Source organism: Heterodontus francisci, chromosome 38 (assembly GCF_036365525.1).
Source record: "Heterodontus francisci isolate sHetFra1 chromosome 38, sHetFra1.hap1, whole genome shotgun sequence".
Taxonomy (NCBI): Eukaryota; Metazoa; Chordata; class Chondrichthyes; order Heterodontiformes; family Heterodontidae; genus Heterodontus; species Heterodontus francisci.
In genome coordinates this window covers 34,366,804-34,385,499 of record NC_090408.1, presented here as the reverse complement: position 1 = coordinate 34,385,499, position 18,696 = coordinate 34,366,804, and the positions used below count along the sequence as shown (strand labels likewise).

The window sequence follows — 18,696 nt, the reverse complement described above, 5'->3', positions numbered from 1 at the left end:
TCTTAAGACCTCTGGCTGTTCTGAGATTCTTCATGGTCACGTGTGTAGTCACACCCTGCACCTAGGGGAATCCAGTGATGGCCCGAACCTAATGGCACTCTCAGTCTGTCTGTCTCGAGCGGCGTGAAGATGCACATATTCAATAGCCTACTTGAACAGGGCATCGGTCATGACCTTGTTGCATCAATGAGTTGCAGCCTGGGCAATCCCACACACATCTTCAATGGATCCCTGGAAAGATCTGGAGGAGCACAAGTTCAGCGCCACAGTGACTCAGTGGCACTGGCATTAGGTGGCTACCACCCATGGAGCTCAGCCTGTCCTCTAACATGGCACACAGATCAGTGGCCTCCCTGGGGATGTGCAGTTATTGATGACACTGCTGCTCGGGCATTTGAAGGTAGCTGAGCTTTTGGCGGTACACCCTCGCAGCTCACATGCTTCTCTGCACCCTTCCCTGAGATTGGTGCTCCTTACTGCCTGTCGCTGCATTTCCCTCCGACTCTGCTGCTGCTCCCCTCCCTCACCTGGAGATGCCAAAGCCTGAGTCTGTGAGGCCCATGGCAGGTGGCCTGTCTCAGTTTCTAGGGCCTTTTGTGCAACCGCATCCACCCTCTTCCGTCCCGATGTCTTCAATCCTGATATTTTACCCCCTCCTGCCTTCGAACCTGTCCCCAAAGGGCCTGGAAAATTCAGCCCCGTGCTGACCTAACCTTTATGATCTTTTTCTTCCAAATAAATTTGTTGAATATCAACAGAATGTTTCACTCCAAGTTCTTCAGCTGATCTATAAAAAGGAAAGCTGTAATTTGCCCATACATGTAGTAATCCTGTTGTAAGAAAACTGATAGAATAAATTATTTTCATTTTCCTTTTTGAAAGATCAAAAAATATAACTGTAGTATTGTTAACATTCACTCCAAAGGGACGTGTCTAAACACTGCTGTTTTGGATCGTACAGCTATTCTTCAGATTGGATTAATCTGAATGATCATCATGGGACTGGTTTAAACTTAACTAATGCATGGATGGGAGCTTTCTTTTTTGAATTTGTATAAATAAAACTTTTCATTAAAATAATTGAAAGAAAACGTACTTTGATTAAAATTGAACACTTGACAGACATAAAACATCTGGTTTGGGCTTGGAAACAGAAATAAAACTCTACCATATTAAAATCTTCCAACATTGTGCTTTCCTGGCTGAGTATAAGTGGGGTGTCTCTCTATAGTGGGCACCAGTATGTTGATAAACAGATATTTGAGGAGGCCAACAGTTTTTTTTTTTATTAAAGTGCTGCCTTTTGGTCATTTATATACTATTTGTATAAAACATTAAGCAGATAATGTATCACTCCTCAGAACACTGATTTTTCTTTTAAATATTCCTCTGACTTTTTCCTGCCAACTTTCTTTTCTCTATCCTTTCTGGTCTTTATGGCTCAGTTACTCACTTAAGAGCTGAACCTTGGAAGGGCACTAGATTGTGTGTTTTTTTTTAAAGCTTTTTTGTGTTCAGCTATCCGTTTACTACAGAAAAATTAAAACCATCTTTCAGTTGAGACAAACCTATCGCATCCATAACCTATGAATGTATCATCAAATTTCACCCAAAATGTGACCTCCCTATATTAAAAGTGCCTCTTTTATTTATATATATATATAAAAAAAGACATAATCCAAACAACCCACATCTGTTCATCTGTCAGAAGCAGTCTATTGCCTCAATAATGTAAGGTCTGGAGTTTTACCAGACTCAACAAGTGATTTCCTTTCTAAATCCTCCAGTTCCATTTGTATATAAGTTTAATTTGAAGTATATGACTAAATGTTCTGAGCTTTCACATTTATAATTAGGTAAATTTTCTTCATAATGGATGAGAAAATCCTTTTTCATTTGATTCCTTTTTGCATTAAGCAAATTAGAAATCTTAGCCCTCTGTCAATGCTTCTTTAACTGACTCTGAAAGACTATAACTTTCTTGCATTTGACCCTTCACTGGGAAAGAAGAAATTGCTTTCCACCTCTCCATCCAATGACTATTCATCTTTAATCATTACTGGTGCGAACCCATGTGCTAGTACTTCAAAAATGCATCAGAAACTTTACAGTGTTCACCATAACATGTCAAATGGCTACATTGTTCATATTTTTATGCACCAATCTGTGTAAAGTGAGGGATGGTTCCGGAAGTAGTTGCTTTTTTGTAGAGAAAGGCACCATTTCATCTGTCACAAGATAGTTACAGTTCGGCCCACCCAGTGAGATCTTAATGTCCCACTTCTGCCCCTCCCTCTGCCATTATAGCATCCAATTATTTGTTGAACAAAGGAGATTGACGTGAGGTTTGATAGATGTGTACAAGATTATGACAAACTAGATAAGTTGGACAAGGAAAAGCTGTTCCCATTAACAAATGGTACCAGGACTAGGGGACACAGATTGAAGGTTTTGGGGAAATATGAGGAAGCACTTTTTTATGCAGCGGGTGGTAGTGACCTAGCACTTGCTACCCACAAGAGTGGTGGAAGCAGAGACGATCAGTAACTTCAAGAGGAAGTTGGATGGGCTGAGAGAAATAGACTTAGAAGGCTATGGGGATTGAGCCAGTGCATAGCTCCGTAGAGAGCCAGCATGGACTTGATGGGCTGAATAGTCTCCTGTGTCGTAAATGACTGTGACTATGAGGAGGAATTTGGTTTTGTTGTAGTATTATCTCATGTGAGTAGTGAGACAGCAAGAGAGATTTTAACTTGAATCCCATTCGCTTACACAGATTTAAAATCGGGCCCACTAATGCAATGTTTTTTTTTTAATTCATTCATGGGATGTGAGCGTCACTAGAAAGGCCAGCAGTTGTTGCCCATCCCTCACTGCTCTTGAGAAGGCGATGGTGAACCGCCTTCTTGAACCACTGCAGTTCATGTATATGTATACCCACAGTGCTGAACTTAGCTGGAAAGCTATGCCATTGCAACAGTAATTGCTCCACAAATAGGCAACTCCTAAAGAAACAAGTTTATGATCAAGAAAAGGAAATTTGGCACAAGTCGATTCCTTTTACAGTCATATAATGTAGGTTTGAATGATAGTTCAGGCTATACTGCAAACATTTGTTTTACTTAGGTTTTCACTGTAATTGTAAAATGTGTATCACTGATGTAAATATTACAGTATCATTGCTTCTATGGCATTAGCAGAATTTCCTACAAGCCAGCCACACCTTTATGGTCTGTTCTTTCCACCCTCCCCCTCAATTTTACTGTTGACTGACTGTGTTGCCTTGCCAGGAGAAATAGGCAAATGCAAACTATTTCCATAGTTGCTTTGATGAACAGTTTTCTTTTTAAGTGTTGATTCCATACTATGATTTGCATCAATATTTTCCTGTTTGTTGCTGTTCCTTTTGTGCAGTCCTTTCCTTTGTCTCAGAATTAGAGACACCTACTGTTCTGCTCCCATTTCACATACTTCTGATGCTCACCAATTGAGTTACCTAATGCTGTTTTGACTTTTAAGCCATGAGCATCTAATAGGATAATAACATTGATTATTGCTGAATCAGTTACTGTATTCAGGTAGTGGGTGGAAAATGAGGAAATTCCTGTCTGAAGGCACATACCACCAGAACTAGAGCATAGCAACCTGACCCGAACCCAACCAAACCCGATAATGTGTCTGGTTCGGGTCAGACACAGTGCTGCCTTTTGCTCAGGAAGGAAAGAGCTTCAAAATTTAAACAGTCAGGACATCAAGGCGGGAAACGTGCATCTGGACACCGCACTAGTCTGCAGTGAGCGAGTGAACGTCTCCATTCCATCCAAGGTAGAGCACAAGCTCTTTGATATAATCAACTGCATTCCGGTAGTCAGGTCAGGCATGGGAGGAAAAAAAATCAAAGGACTCTGGCCTGGGTCGGGTTTCAATTGCATACCCGAGCAGGCCTTTAACCAGAACATCACAAAGCACAATATAGTTTGGAAATTCGAAGTGAGTAGATTTTTTTTTTAAGGTCATGGCAATCATACTGGCATGACTTAAAGCCATTATGAAACCTGAAGGCTAAACTTCCTCTCGATAGTTCACTTGCCATAATGGTGACTCAGCATCCCAACTGTTGCAATTTCAGCTCTGCTCTAGTGCAGAGATCAGTATTGCAAATGTTTCTCTTTTGATGCTTAAAGGCCTGCTTGGGTCGGGAAAAAGAACCCGACCGATCTACAGCGGACCCGAGCCCGACCCGGCACGAGTCCCTCCAATTTCACCCCAAGCTCGACCCGACCCGACCATCTCTTTACTCACCTTCCGACTGGAAAGCTCCACGCAGCTGCAGTGCATGCGTGATGACGTCATAGTGACGTCACTCGCTCACTGCGCAGACTCAGTTTCTTCCCGGACTCCCAGCTTAGCCAAGTTTTTAAAAAAATATTTACCGGCAGAGCTCTTACCGTGTGTGTCTGGCCCGATCCGAGCACGACCCGGACTCTACCCAAGCCTGAAAGCTGGCCCTGGAAGATGGGCCCGACCCGACCCAAGCCCGACACATGTCGTCGGGTCGGGTAGCAGGCTTTTAATGCCGGGTACTTTAGCTCTTGCAGCAGATGCAGGGCTCACGTTTTTGAGGGCTGTTAGTGTTTCAGTATCACCAAATGTACAGTTCAGGATTTTTTAGTATTAAATGTGCTATATTTAGAGGCTTGTAATAAAAACAAATTCTGGCTTATACACAGCAGGTGAACTTTCCTTTCTCTAACCAGTTTTGCTAGCATTGTCTTTTTATTTCAGATTTGGAGCACTGGCAGTTTTGTTTTTATTTAGAGATACAGCAATGAAACAGGCCCTTCGACCCACCGAGTCTGTGCCGACCAAGAACCACCCATTTATATTAACCCTACAGTAATCCCATATTCCCTACCACCTACCTACATTAGGGGCAATTTACAATGGCCAATTTACCTATCACCTGCAAGTCTTTGGCGGTGGGAGGTAACCGGAGCACCTGGCGCAAACCCACACGGTCACAGGGAGAACTTGCAAACTCTGCACAGGCAGTACCCAGAATCGAACCCAGGTCCCTGGAGCTGTGAGGCTGCGGTGCTAACCACTGCGCCACTGTGCCGCCCCATCTTATGTTCTTGTTGCTATCTATAATTTATGTTCTGCATTCTGCTTTTTTTCCCCTACAACTTATCATTTAAAACTCTGCAGTTATAAATTGAAATCCTGAATACATTTTAATACATTTTATGTCTGAACTTTAAGGTCTGAAAGTTTGGTGCAGAAGTAATTCATTAGGCCTATTGTGCCTGTGCTGATAGTTCCCCCACCGCAGTTACCTGTTCCAATCTCTTGCTCTTCCTCTGTTCGTTAAATCATTGCAGTTTTAAAAAAAACTTCCCTGGATTAAGCTTTAGTGGATATGGTACATTATTCATTTTTATGCAAGTGTGTATTAGAGGCGGGGACAAAATCAGTCTCCTGAAACAGAATACGATTGAAGATCATCTTTCAGATATCTCCATTAAAGTGAGCCTGGAAACTTGAGTAACTGACTAATGGTCAGCTTGGAGCAGGGCCTGTGGTTCTTTGGCTTATTAACTTAAAAAAAAAACACCTGGCGGCAAATGGTAGCAACCATTTAGTGCATGGCAAGATTGCATAAATTGCAATGACCTGTTGCTGTGAGGGTGCTTGAAGGAGTAATATTAGTCAGAACGCAGAACTACTTGTGATTCTTGCATAGTGCCATGGAATCTTTAACCTGGACAGCCCGTCCGTTTAACATTTCATCTGAAGCATAGTACTTCCGGCAGTGCAACACACAACACACTGGTGTGCCAGTCTGATTTATGTGCTCAAGTCCTGGAGTGAAACTTGAACTTTTGATCTTCTGACTCTGACACAGAAGTATTACCAAGCTAATTTTGTGCTTTTTCGAGCTATGTTTTCACCAAAACGGTAACCTATGTGTACGAGCAGAAGATATTGGTATGGTTCTTAATGAATACTTTGCGTCTGTCTTCACAAAAGAGGGGGACGATGCAGATATTGTAGTTAAGGAGGAAGAGTGTGAAGCATTGGATGTGATAAACACGGAGAGCGGAAGTATTAATGGGATTAGCATCCTTTGAAAGTTGATAAATCACCAGGGCCAGATGAAATGTATTCTAGGCTGTTAAAAGAAGCAAGAGAAGAAATAGCAGAGGGTCTGACCATTTTCCAGTCCTCAATGGATAGAGATATGTTGCCGGAGGTTTATAGAATTTCTAACGTCGTACCTCTGTTTAAAAGGAGCGAAGGATAGACTGAATAATTACAGGCCAGTCAGTCTAACCACTGTAGTGGGCAAATTATTGGAATCTGTTCTGAGACAGGATAAACTGTCACTTAGGCACAGGTTAATCAACGATAGCATGAATTTGTTAAGGGAAGATCTTGTTTGACCAACATGATCGAATTTTTTGAAGAAGTAACAGGAAGATAACAAGGAAGTAACAAGGGTAGGGCAGTTGATGTGGTATACATGAATTTTAGCAAGGCTTTTGACGATCCCACATGGCAGACTGGTTTTAAAAAAACCCCATAGGATCCAGGGAAATGCAGCAAGGTGGATACAAAATTGGCTCAGTGGCAGGAAGCAAAGGGTGATTGTTGAAGGCTGTGTCCAGTGATTCCGCAGGGCTCAGTATTGGGTCCCTTGCTTTTTGTGGTGTATATTAACAATTTGGACGTAAATTTGGGGGCATGATCAAGAAGTTTGCGGACGACAAAGATTGGCCGTGTGGTAGATAGTGAGGAGGCTGCAGGAAGCTACTGATGGTCTGGTCAGATGGGCAGAAAAGTGGCAAGTGGAATTCAACTTGGAAAAGTGTGAGGTGATGCATTTGGGGAGGTCAGACAAGGTAAAGAAATACGCGATTAATGGGAAAATGCTGAGAAGTGTAGAGAAAGTAAGGGACCTTGGAGTGAATGTCCACAGATCCCTGAAGGTAGCAGGACAGGTCAATCAGGTGGTTAAGAAGGCATATGGAATCCTTTTCTTTATTAGCCGAGGTACAGAATACAAGAGCAGGGAGGTTATGCTAGAACTGTAGAATTCATTGGTCAGGCCACAACTTGAGTACTGTGTGCAGTTCTGGTCACCTCATTACAGAAAGGATGTAATTGCACTCGAGAGGGTACAGAGGAGGTTTATGAGGATATTGCCAGGACTGGAAAAATGCAGCTATGAGGAAAGATTGGATAGGCTGGGGTTGTTCTCCTTGGAACAGAGAAGGCTGAGGGGAGATCTGATTTGAAATGTACAAAATTTTGAGGGGCCTGGATAGAGTGGAGGTGAAGGGTCTATTCACCTTAGCAGAGAGGTCAGTGACAAGGTGGCATAGATTTAAAATGATTGGTAGAAAAATTAGAGGGGAGATGAGGAAAAACTTTTTCAGGTGATGGCCTGGAACTCATTGCCTGAAAGGGTAGTTGAGGCAGAAACCCTCAACTCATTGAAAAGGATTCTGGATATGCACCTCAAGTGCCGCAATCTGCAGGGATACGGACAAAATGCTGGAAGGTGGGATTAGAATAGGTGGATTGTTTTTTGGCCAGCACAGACACGATGGGCCAAGTGGCCTCATTCTGTGCCTTAAACTTTCTATGATTCTATAACATATCTTACAAATACCTGGTTTATGGTTTCTTGTATTTTTACAAGTATTCTGACAGATGAGTAGTTTGAGAGCTTTTCAGGATGAAATGTCACAGAATAGTACAGTGCAGAAGAGGCCCTTCGGCCCATCAAGTCTGCACCGATGCATTAAAGACACTTGACCTGTCCACCTAATCCCATTTGCCAGCACTTGGCCCATAGCCTTGAATGTTATGGCGTGCCAAGTGCTCATCCAGGTACTTTTTAAAGGATGTGAGGCAACCCGCCTCTACCACCCTCCCAGGCAGTGCATTCCAGGCCGCCACCACCCTCTGGGTAAAAAAAAAAAAAGTTCTTCCTCAAATCCCTCTTAAACCTCTTGCCCCTCACCTTAAACTTGTGTCCCCTTGTAACTGACCTTTCAACTAAGGGGAACAACTGCTCCCTATCCACCCTGTCCATGCCCCTCATAATCTTGTACACCTCGATCAGGTCACCCCTCTGTCTTCTCTGCTCCAGCGAAAACAGCCCAAGCGTATCCAACCTCTCTTCATAGCTTAAATGTTCCATCCCAGGCAACATCCTGGTGAATCGCCTCTGCACCCCCTCCAGTGCAATCACATCCTTCCTATAATGTGGCGACCAGAATTGCACACAGTACTCCAGCTGTGGCCTTAGCAAAGTTCTATACAACTCCAACATGACCTCCCTGCTTTTGTAATCTGTGCCTCGATTGATAAAGGCAAGCGTCCCATATGCCTTTTTCATCACCCTATTAACCTGCCCTTCTGCCCACAGAGATCTATGGACAAACACGCCAAGGTCCCTTTGTTCCTTGGAACTTCCCAGTGTCAGGCCATTCATTGAATACTTCCGTGTCACATTACTCCTTCCAAAGTGCATCACCTCACACTTTTCAGGGTTAAATTCCATCTGCCACTTTTCTGCCCATTTGACCATCCCGTCTATATCTTCCTGTAACCCAAGACACACAACCTCACTGTTAACCGCTCGGCCCGTCTTTGTGTCATCCGCAAACTTACTGATCCTACCCCCCACATAGTCATCTATGTCGTTGATATAAATGACAAACAATAGGGGACCCAGCACAGATCCCTGTGGTGCGCCACTGGACACTGGCTTCCAGTCACTAAAACAGTCTGTCATCACTCTGTCTCCTAAAGCTACACCAATTTCGAATCCACCTTATCAAGTTACCCTGTATCCCATTGTCATTTGCTTTCTTGATAATTCTCCCATGTGGGACCTTGTCAAAGGCTTTGCTGAAATCCATGTAAAGTACATGAACTGCACTACCCTCATCTACACACCTGGTCGCATGCTCAAAAAATTCAAATTTGTTAAGCATGAACTCCCTCTGACAAAGCCATGCTGACTATTCCTTATCAAATTTTGCCTCTCCAGTGGAGATAGATTCTCTCCTTCAGAATTTTCTCCAGTAGTTTCCCTACCACTGACGTGAGATTCACTGGTCTGTCATTAGCTGTTCTCCAGTCCTCTGGCACCTCTCCCGTGGCCAGAGAGGAATTAAAAATTTGGGTCAGAGCCCCTGCAATTTCCACCCTCTCCTCCCACAGCATCCTGGGACACAAATCGTCCAGACCTGAAGATTTGTCCACTTTTAAGCCTGCCAAAATCTCCAGTACCTTGTCACTCCCTGTGACAATTTGCTCAAGAATCTCAGTCTCTCTCTGCGTTCCACATCCTCATTCTCTTGGGTGAAGACAGATGTGAAGTATTTGTTCAACACCCTACCAATGTCCTCTGGCTCCACCCACTGATTTCCCCCTTGGTCCCTAATGGGTCTTGCTCTTTCCCTGGTTATCCTCTGCCCATTGATATACTTATAGAATATCTTGGGATTTTCCCTACTTTCACCAGCCAGAGCTTTCTCATATCCCCTCTTTGCTCTCCTAATTGCTTTCTTAAGCTCCATCCTACACTTTCTGTACTCCACTAATGCTTCCTTTGATTTGCTCTCCTTGTATTTGCTAAAAGCCTCTCTTTTCCTTTTCATCATACCCTGAATGTTTCTGGTCATCCATGGTTCTCTGGGCTTGTTGCTCCTACCTATTACCCTAGAGGGAACATGTTGGGCCTGTACCCTCCCCATTTCTTTTTTGAATGCCCCCCACTGCTCTTCTGTAGATTTCCCCACAAGTAACTCTTTCCAGTCTACCTTGGCCAGATCCTGCCTTATTTTACTAAAATTCGCTCTCCCCCAATCCCAAAACTTTTTTTTGCAACTTGTCTATTTCTTTCTCCATAACAAGCTTAAATTATACCATGTTGTGGTCGCTATCACCAAAATGTTCCCCCACCAACACATCAACCACCTGTCTGGCTTCATTCCCCAGAATTAGGTCTAGCACTGCACCCTCCCTTGTTGGATCCTCTACATATTGAGTTAAAAAGGTCTCCTGTATACATTTTAAGAATTCCACTCCATCTGAGCCCTTAACACGATGACTATCCCAATTAATGTTGGGAAAGTTGGAATCACCTAATATAATTACCCTATTATTTTTACACACCTCTGCGAGTTGTGCACATATTTGCTCCTCAATTTCCCGCTGATTATCTGGGGGTCTATAATAAACACCTTGCAATGTGGCTGTCCCTTTTTTGTTCCTAAACTCTACCCATAAAACTTCATTTGATGCCCCCTCCAAGATATCTCTCCTTACTGCAGTAACTGACTCCTTAACTACTATTGCAATGCCCCCTCTTACCCCCTCCTCTGTCTCGCCTGAAGATTCTATATCCCGGGATATTGAGCTGCCAATCCTGCCCCTGTATTATTCTGTATTAATTTTAAACTGTCAAATTATTGCAAAATGGTCCAATTTAGTGTTGTACCCTGGTAAAGCCCTCCCAAGGAAGGTTTTGGCATTGGTGCTCATGTTCGTAGGCAACCCTGTAAAGTAAATGGGATGTGTGGCTCTCTGCTAGGGAGAATGTAAGAGTATCCTAGTTCACTTGAGTTCCCAATACCCCTCCCTTCCTTGGCCAAAGCACCTGGCTTCAACTTGACATGCTGTTCTCACAGCAAACTGACATCAGGAAGTGGAACATGAATTTGTACCTGCAATTTGCCACATCAAACACTCTGAAAATGACTGCTCACTTTTTAAAGTTTTACTGTTTTAGCATTAACAACTCTCCTTTCTTTGAACAGAAAAAAACATCCCAGGGCGCTTTATAGAAATGCTTAAAAAAAAACCTCAAGTCAAATAAAGTCATATTCGGAGGGTGGCTGAAAGCTATGGCAAAAAATTGATTTAAAATCAGGTCTTAAAGGTGGAGAGGTTTAGGGAGGGAATTCCAATTGTGTAGAGCTGAGACTAAAGCCTGACTCGAGTTTAAAATTAAAACTGACCTGGGCCCCAAGTCCTTTTAAATTTTTAAATGCCCGACCAAAACCCGACATATGTAGTCAGGTTTGGTCGGGTAGCCAGGCTTTACTGCAGGGTGCGGAGTCCAGACTGCACGTTTCCCGCCTTGACGTCCTAAATGTTCATTGACGATTACTTCCCAGAGCAAGGCAGCACTGTCCACGTCCAGACCGACCCGAACCCGAATGCTGGATCCGGAAGAGAGACCTGACCCAACTGGAACCCGATGCATGGTGTTGGGTCGGCCAGCCACGCTTTAACTGAGACAGTTGAAGGCTTCACTGCTGCCAGTGAGGTGAAGGGAATGGAGAATGCACAGAGACTGGACAGTTTTTGAAGGGTTGTAGGACTGGGGAAGATTACAGATAGAGGCACATGGCCATGAAGGGATTTAACCATGAGGATAAGTGGCTGTTTTTAAAAACAAAAATGACTTTCTGTTGAAATTGAAAATCTGAATTGAAAACTTCATCTGTTTCAATAATACTGGGGTATTGACATGTATTTAGCCTTTATTAAATAAACATGAACCATGTAAGCCTGGCAGGAGACACTTTGGCAGACAGGAGTATATTGGATTGGACTCCACTTGCATGTCTGGGTTTAGGAATTTAAATCCTGCACTCATGCTCTACAACATTTGCTGAAGTGTATTTTATTAACAGAATTGTTGGTGTTTTACATTACTTGTTACTTTACATGGAAAGTTGCACGCCGCAGAGGTTTCCGAAGAGAAATTTTGAGTTGGCTTAGTTTTTTCAGTTAGAAGTAGCAGTTCTGTTTCTGTGAGATACTTTTGAGAGAGTCTTGATTTTTTTAAAATATAAACTTGAAATGTAGAAGAATGAAAAGCTTCCTGCAGCAGTAGTTCAGCGGTCTTTGATGCAAACAGCGATCCAGTTACCCCTCTTGAGGATTGTAAAACCATCTCTGCATGTGGTTCAGATGTTTTGAATTTAAGTGTTTAGGTGGACAAGCGATCCCATGGCACTATCAGAAGAGCAAGGGAGTTCTCCCTGTGTCCTGGTCAACACTTAACCCTCAGCCAACACCAGCCAAAACTGCTTAACTGATCGTTTATCTAATTTGCTGTTGGTGGATACTTGGCTGTCTCACTTGCCTTTGATTCAAAAAATACTTTGACGTTAAAGCTGTTTAGATGTCCAGAGGACATGAAAGGCACTGTCTGTCTTTTGAGATGCCTACTCTCTCTTTTTGTCCCGTCCCCCCCCCCCTCCCACCGCCAAATAATTTCTCTCTAGCAGTCATTTGACGTTGATGTCTGTGGTTCAGTGAACATTATGTACGCAGTTACTATGTATTACATCAGTTTATATAAATATTTGCTTTAAATTGCTGGCTAAAAGCCCTCCTTGAAATGTTTATATAATTACAATAACAATACAATATACACAAAGATAATACATTGAATGATATGCATGATTGTAACTTCTTGCATCCTCCATTTAGTGTTACCAACTGCTGTTTTTTTTTAAAAACGTGGAACGAATTCTATTTTTCTTTGTGTTCTCCCCTTCCCATTTCCTGAAGTAGTTAACTTCTTGCTGGTTTGCTGGGCACAGATCTGTGGGTACATGGTTTCCTGTGGTGTGAGCCTTGATGGCAAGTGTTGATGGGTAACTCCAAAGCAAAATACATAACATTTAAAGAATAACTGCAGTATACAAGTTAAAAAAAAGTTGCAAATTTAAATAAAAATAATGCTGGAAAGCTACATCAGATCCATGAAAGAGAAAAGGTTAAATGGTTTAAAGTATATGTCACTGTTCTGAGCTTGAACATTAACTTACCACCTTTCAGATGTTGACTGACTTATATTTCCAGCACTTGTCTTTACTTTGAGATGCACAATCTTTATTTTTCTCAGCCATCTTTCTTCATGGATTGTGACCAATTTGACTAAGATGGTACATGTCTAAAAATATTCTTCAATTAGATTAATATTCCTTTGTGCAGGAGATGAGCTGTCAGATGAAGTCCCGCTGCTCTTTGTATTCATATTTGAATTCTCACTAAATGCTGTTTACCTTGACACAAATTTTTTTTGGTTTTCCCCCTCCTGACTCATGCCAGGATATGGTTCCATGGGTGCAGCAGCATTTCTTGTGTGTCATTCTGTGATTCCATGTGTGAGTTAGACAGTGAGCACTTGAGGCCATTCAAATGTGTGGGAGCAATCACAGCCTAACCCAATCTTATCTAACATCCAGTTTCCAGCAGGAGTCACTGGATAACAATTGAGTAAGAATCCGATCCGATTGTTCTTCTGCTTCTCCCTCCCCCACCCCAATACAAGGTTATTGAGGCCAAATAGTATGCCCCACCTGCTGTCCTGGCTGAGATCAACTAACTCAGTACATGCAAGAAATGGAGCCTTAGATTTCTAGTTTAAATGTCTGTGCTAGATTGGGCTGTCTACCCACTAAACCATCAATAAAGCTTTAATTTGAGTATTTCATAAATGAGTCAACTTGCATAACTTGGTAATTTGGCATCCGACAACTTGAATTATCCATTTTGATGCTTCTCTTTACTGTCTGTATTAAATTTTTCAGAAGTCAATAACGGAATACCCTGTGGGATCATTGTTTGTGTGAGTGACATCATGGTTTTACTGGGGTAGTGTTGTGAGCTTTATTTATATAGAGAAGAGCTGAAGCTTGTGCGCCCTTTGGGCTCAGGTGTAAACTGAACCAGTACAGCTGTATAGAATTTTTACGCAAAGTCCTTGGATTTATTGTGACATGGCAGGAAGAATTTCAAAATTGTCTTTTTTTTTAAATTGGGCTATTTGTGTATTACATTTATCTCTCATTTGGTAGACACTCACTTTGCTATCTGAAGTTATCAGTTCATACACCATTCCACAGTTTAAGCACATAATCCAAGCTAGCATTCTAGCAGTACTGAAGCAGGGGTGCATTGTTAGAAGTCCTTCCTTCAGACAAGGTGTTGAACTGAGTCCATAATCAGTCCGTTCTTTTGGGTGAAGTAGATTTTTTTTTTGAAGAGGGAACTTTGCGTGTCCTAGGCAGTGTATTTTTCATTAACCGATTCCTTCAAAAGCAGACAAATGAATCATTCATCTAATCACTTTTTTTGTGGAACTTTGCTGTGTGCAAAATGGCTGTCACGTTTGCCTAAATACCTGCAATGGCACTTCAGAGTAACTCGGTATATATGAAACACTTCAGTTTCCTGAGACACAATGAATTGCTATGTAAATGTCAGTCTTCCTTGGAGCAGTTCAACTAATGCAATCCATTTGAGCCTTGTTCTATTGGTTTTTGAACCGGAGTTGTGTTTTGAGAACTCTAGTTGCACAAAAATGCATTTATGATTGAGGAAAAAGATTTGTATTTGATAGTTGACCAGCCTATGGTGGGAATTTGTCATGCCGGGAATTGTGGATGCAGACATTGATTTCCAATCGCCCTATAGGTTTCTCTGGTGCTAGCACGTAGCGAGGAAACGACTGTTAAGGCTTTGTAAAGAGAACCGGTTGGAATTAACAGCTTCCTCTTGATCATGCCCATAACTGTGGCAAAGCAGGATTAGTTCCTGTTGGCAAGTCCAGCTTTACAAATTTTGGACCATAAGAAAAGTAAAATAAGGAGAAACAGTCTGCCAAAGAGGAACATTTTCTTTTTTGTGTTTGCGTTGCTAACTACACTGGTGGGTTCTGTTGGTGTAATTTGCAAGAAAGCAGAGATAATTGAGAGTTTCAGACTGCTTTTCCCTGATTGATTCTGGCTGCAAAAAAACTTGGATATTTCATAAGTGGTTCCAAAAAGTGTGTTTTCCTCCAAATAGATTGGCTTCCTTATTTCCTGCTGACACCTCTCTTAAAAGTAAGGGTACAGATTGAGTAAACAGGAACTGTGTGTCCTCTGAGCTTTAACACAATGTTGGATACATGGGCAATCATTTACAATTGAAAGTCAACCATAGCCCATTGGGGTGAATAATACATAAACTGTCTTGACATACAAGTGTTGTCGCTAAGCTTTTATGTGACAGTACCATGCACTGTTTGTAAAATTGCATTTAAGCCAATACATTCTCTTGTGGAATATAATTAATTTACCATGTTAAAATGCTACCATCATCAGTGGCCGACCCGTAACTCTGCTGTTGTACAGTACAAAATGCTCCAGAAATTTCGAAGGTTACAAGGAGCAAATTTGTAACTACTGTTAGGTATATTTCCTCAGATTAGGTGGCTGTAGTATGAAAATTTTGTACATTACTCTCTCAATCTTATATTGTGACACCCCGCAAAGTCTCCTTTTTAGGTCTCTGTTAAATGTCAAGGTTTAATAACACTGTAATTTAATCTGAGTTTTTGATGCCCTGTAAAATCTGAAACCTTCATTTCTTATTCACCCTCTTTCCCCCATTTATGTTCAAGTTTTATGAAAGGAGAGGTCACTGAGCTTTGTGATCTTTGAGTACTGTTCAACACAGTCCCACACGCCTGACTGGATTTTTAATATCCTTTCCCATTAACTTTATATGCTGATAATTGTGTATTTTGCAGTGCACCAAATTATTTCCTGTTTCACCTTAAAATCATGTTGTAATTGAAGAGCTTTTCCCAATTTCTTTAAATCCCATTACATTTTAGACAAAGTGACATTTTAATGCTGCTCTTAGTGACTTAACCCTTGACAGCTCAGGCTGTGTAATTACTGTAGTTTACCAGCCAACTTCTAATTTGTGATCAACTGTGATTTTAATGGTCAGTTATAGTAATGCTTTTCTGTCAGTGGAAATGCTTGTGAATGCATATTCATGCAAAGCATTTAATATAACTGGAACGATAAATAGTGAACGGCAAAAATTTGGGATTAGAAGAGAAAATGTTGCAAGTACGCAGCAAAACTCAGCACCTGAAAAGGTGGGGTGATGTTTGGGTAGAGACTGACTAAATATTTCTAGCTTTTTATTTAATTAACTATATCCCAATCTGGTCAACAATCTTAATTACAGACTACACTATGGCAAGGAGTGCAAGACTACTTCCAGGAGCTGGCCTTGTGTTTTACAATACATCAGGTCCAAGACATTTGTGCTTCAGAATTTTTTTTTTTCTTTTTATTATTAGACAGCCAGCAAATAATCACTCTCTCCTAACAATGAAATTGAATTGAGTAATTGAGTACGCCTGTGCTGTCAATGAGTAAAGTATAAGAGCCAGCAGTGTAACTTTAACAGCGCAATGTACTAACCCTATTTCAATTTGCACTGAATGGAGCCACATATGGGCTCATTGTAAGGAAATTAGAAGATATACCTAACTTAACAGCATTGCAGTTGTGTTTTAAATTAACTTTAATTGCATTGCTTCTGTCAACAGTATGTAATGCAGCATTTATTATTTAGTGAGTTAGAGGGTAATGTCCTCTAAATATGGCACAAATTAAAGACTCCAAAAGATAGAAGCAGTTATTAGGTCTAAAATAGTCTGACATACTGTGCTCATGTGACCTGAATTTAAGCTGATTGAATAAATGTTGTTTGATGCTATAATTTGATTCTAATATTTCATGTAAAATATTATCTGATTTATGGGTTATAAAATTTTTGTACTGGAGGTGTCATTGAAATCATCAAGTAACCTGATGGGTAGTGTCTAGAAAATGTATGTAAAAGTTGATACATAGTGGGGACAGTCAGTCACTTCACCTGAAGAGTGAACAAATGAAAATCATTTGTTCGGGCATTGGTTTGGAGAGTATGTCCCATCCTGAGTGCTATGTGACTTCATTGCTTTCTGGTGATAATATTTCCAATTCAGTACATAAGGAAACCCACATATAAAGCAACACCTCTACTTCTGTCCAAAAACTGGAGTAGGGTATACAAAATACCATATCAGTCACTGTGGTTTCCCCAAAGAAATCTAATTTTAATGTGTGCCAACTGTTTCATACATTGTCACTGCTGCACATAAACGATGCCTGGGACCCAGAGATCATTTTTAACTACAAGAATTACTGTTCAGCTTAATTGAAGCTGATCAGATTTTGAGACAAATAAATGAAAGACATTGTCTGAAGAACCAAGCAATTTTTTGACTATCCATTCAGTGGATTTGTACTGCTTTGCAGTCTTGCTTTTGGTTTGACCATTGAACCTGCAGGACTCCAATCAGGGAATGGCGAAAGAAGATTTTGTGGACCAACAGTAATAGTTTGCACAGCAGTTGGATGAATGCAAAACTTACCCAGTGAAATGGGAAATCAGTATAAGAACATAAGAAAATATGAGCAGGAGTAGGCCATCCGACCCCTTGAGCCCACACCGCCATTCAGTAAGATCAGGGCTGATCTGATCTTGGCCACAACTCCACTTTCCCACCTGTTCCCCATAACCCTCGACTCCCCTATTATTCAAGAATCTGTCAATCTCAGCTTTGAATATATTCAATGACTCAGCCTCCACAACGCTCTGGGTAGAGAATTCCAAAGATCCATAACCCTCAGAAGAAATTCTACCCTATCAAGCTCCCTCAGAATCTTATGTTTCAATAAGATCACCTCTCATTCTTCTTAACTCCAATGAGTATAGACTCAACCTTTCCTCATAAGACAGCCCTTCATCCCAGGAATCAACCTAGTGAACCTTTTCTGAACTGCCTCCAATGCAAGTATATTCCTCTTTAAATAAGGAAACCAAAACTGTATGTAGTACTCTGGGTGTGGTCTCACCCATGTCCAGTGTAACAAGCAGAACAAAGGTGAAGTAAAAACTTAGTGAGTGGAAACTGAAGAAATGCAAACATTAAAAATAAGGGCATGCGTGCAATATTTTTAGTGTTTTTGTACAGTCCCTGCTGAGTTCTCTATCGCAGGCGTTGTGATGGACGGGGGAGGAAAGGTTAAAGATCCAAAAGGATGTCACTGGTTAAGAGTAACAGGGCTGCCTACAACACCCTTTCAGCTACAGAGGTCTTTGGATTTGGTTTGGAGGGTAGGCAGGTTGGAAAGGGAGAAAGGTCTTGTAATGGAAGAAAAGGGGATGAGGAATAAAGCACTAAAGTGACTTACTGTTGCCTATTTTGTAACTAGTACTTTTGAAATCTGTTTTAATGAATAGATACATCCCACCCCTGATCTGGGGAAAGAGTGGACATGTACAGACAGCATTGTATGGTAAAATGGGGCGTGTAAGCTCTCCTCACCCCTATGGTCTCCGCAAGTATTTCTCCATGCTTGATGGGGCGACTGCTACATGGGATCTTTTTGAGCCTTTAGCAGAGCATAACACTGGAGGTAAGTGAAACGACCAAGTGTGGTGAATGGAAATTTGGTGATTATTGTAATCAAGCTTTCATAGTATTGTCATTCTTTTGTATGTGGCTGTAAAGGCAGGAAGATAACCTGTTCAATTTCCAGTCCGTTTGGTTAGTTGATCTCTGCTGCAGCTGGATTTGGGGAAAGTGAGGGGAAATTGGCATGGGTTTCTGGTTCTGTTCGCTATCCAACAACCCTTTTGGAAAATTCACATGGAGACGTTGGGTGAGGACAGTATTCAGCTCATTGTGCTGCATCCTACAGGGAAATAGAATGTGTATGCTTGGCATATGTACAGTGCAATATAAGACATTGGTCAGGC

The 18,696-nt window shown here is 41.5% G+C and overlaps 1 protein-coding gene across 1 annotated transcript in view; it reads left to right on the top strand.

Moving 5' to 3' along the window:
- The window catches only part of LOC137352524 (monoacylglycerol lipase ABHD2-like), a 91,323-nt gene that overhangs the window by 20,943 nt on the left and 51,684 nt on the right, over positions 1-18,696 (top strand). Inside the window, exon 4 of the mRNA XM_068018073.1 lies at positions 18,178-18,353. Coding sequence (XP_067874174.1) covers positions 18,178-18,353 — 176 coding nt within the window. The remainder of the gene's footprint in view (positions 1-18,177; positions 18,354-18,696) is intronic.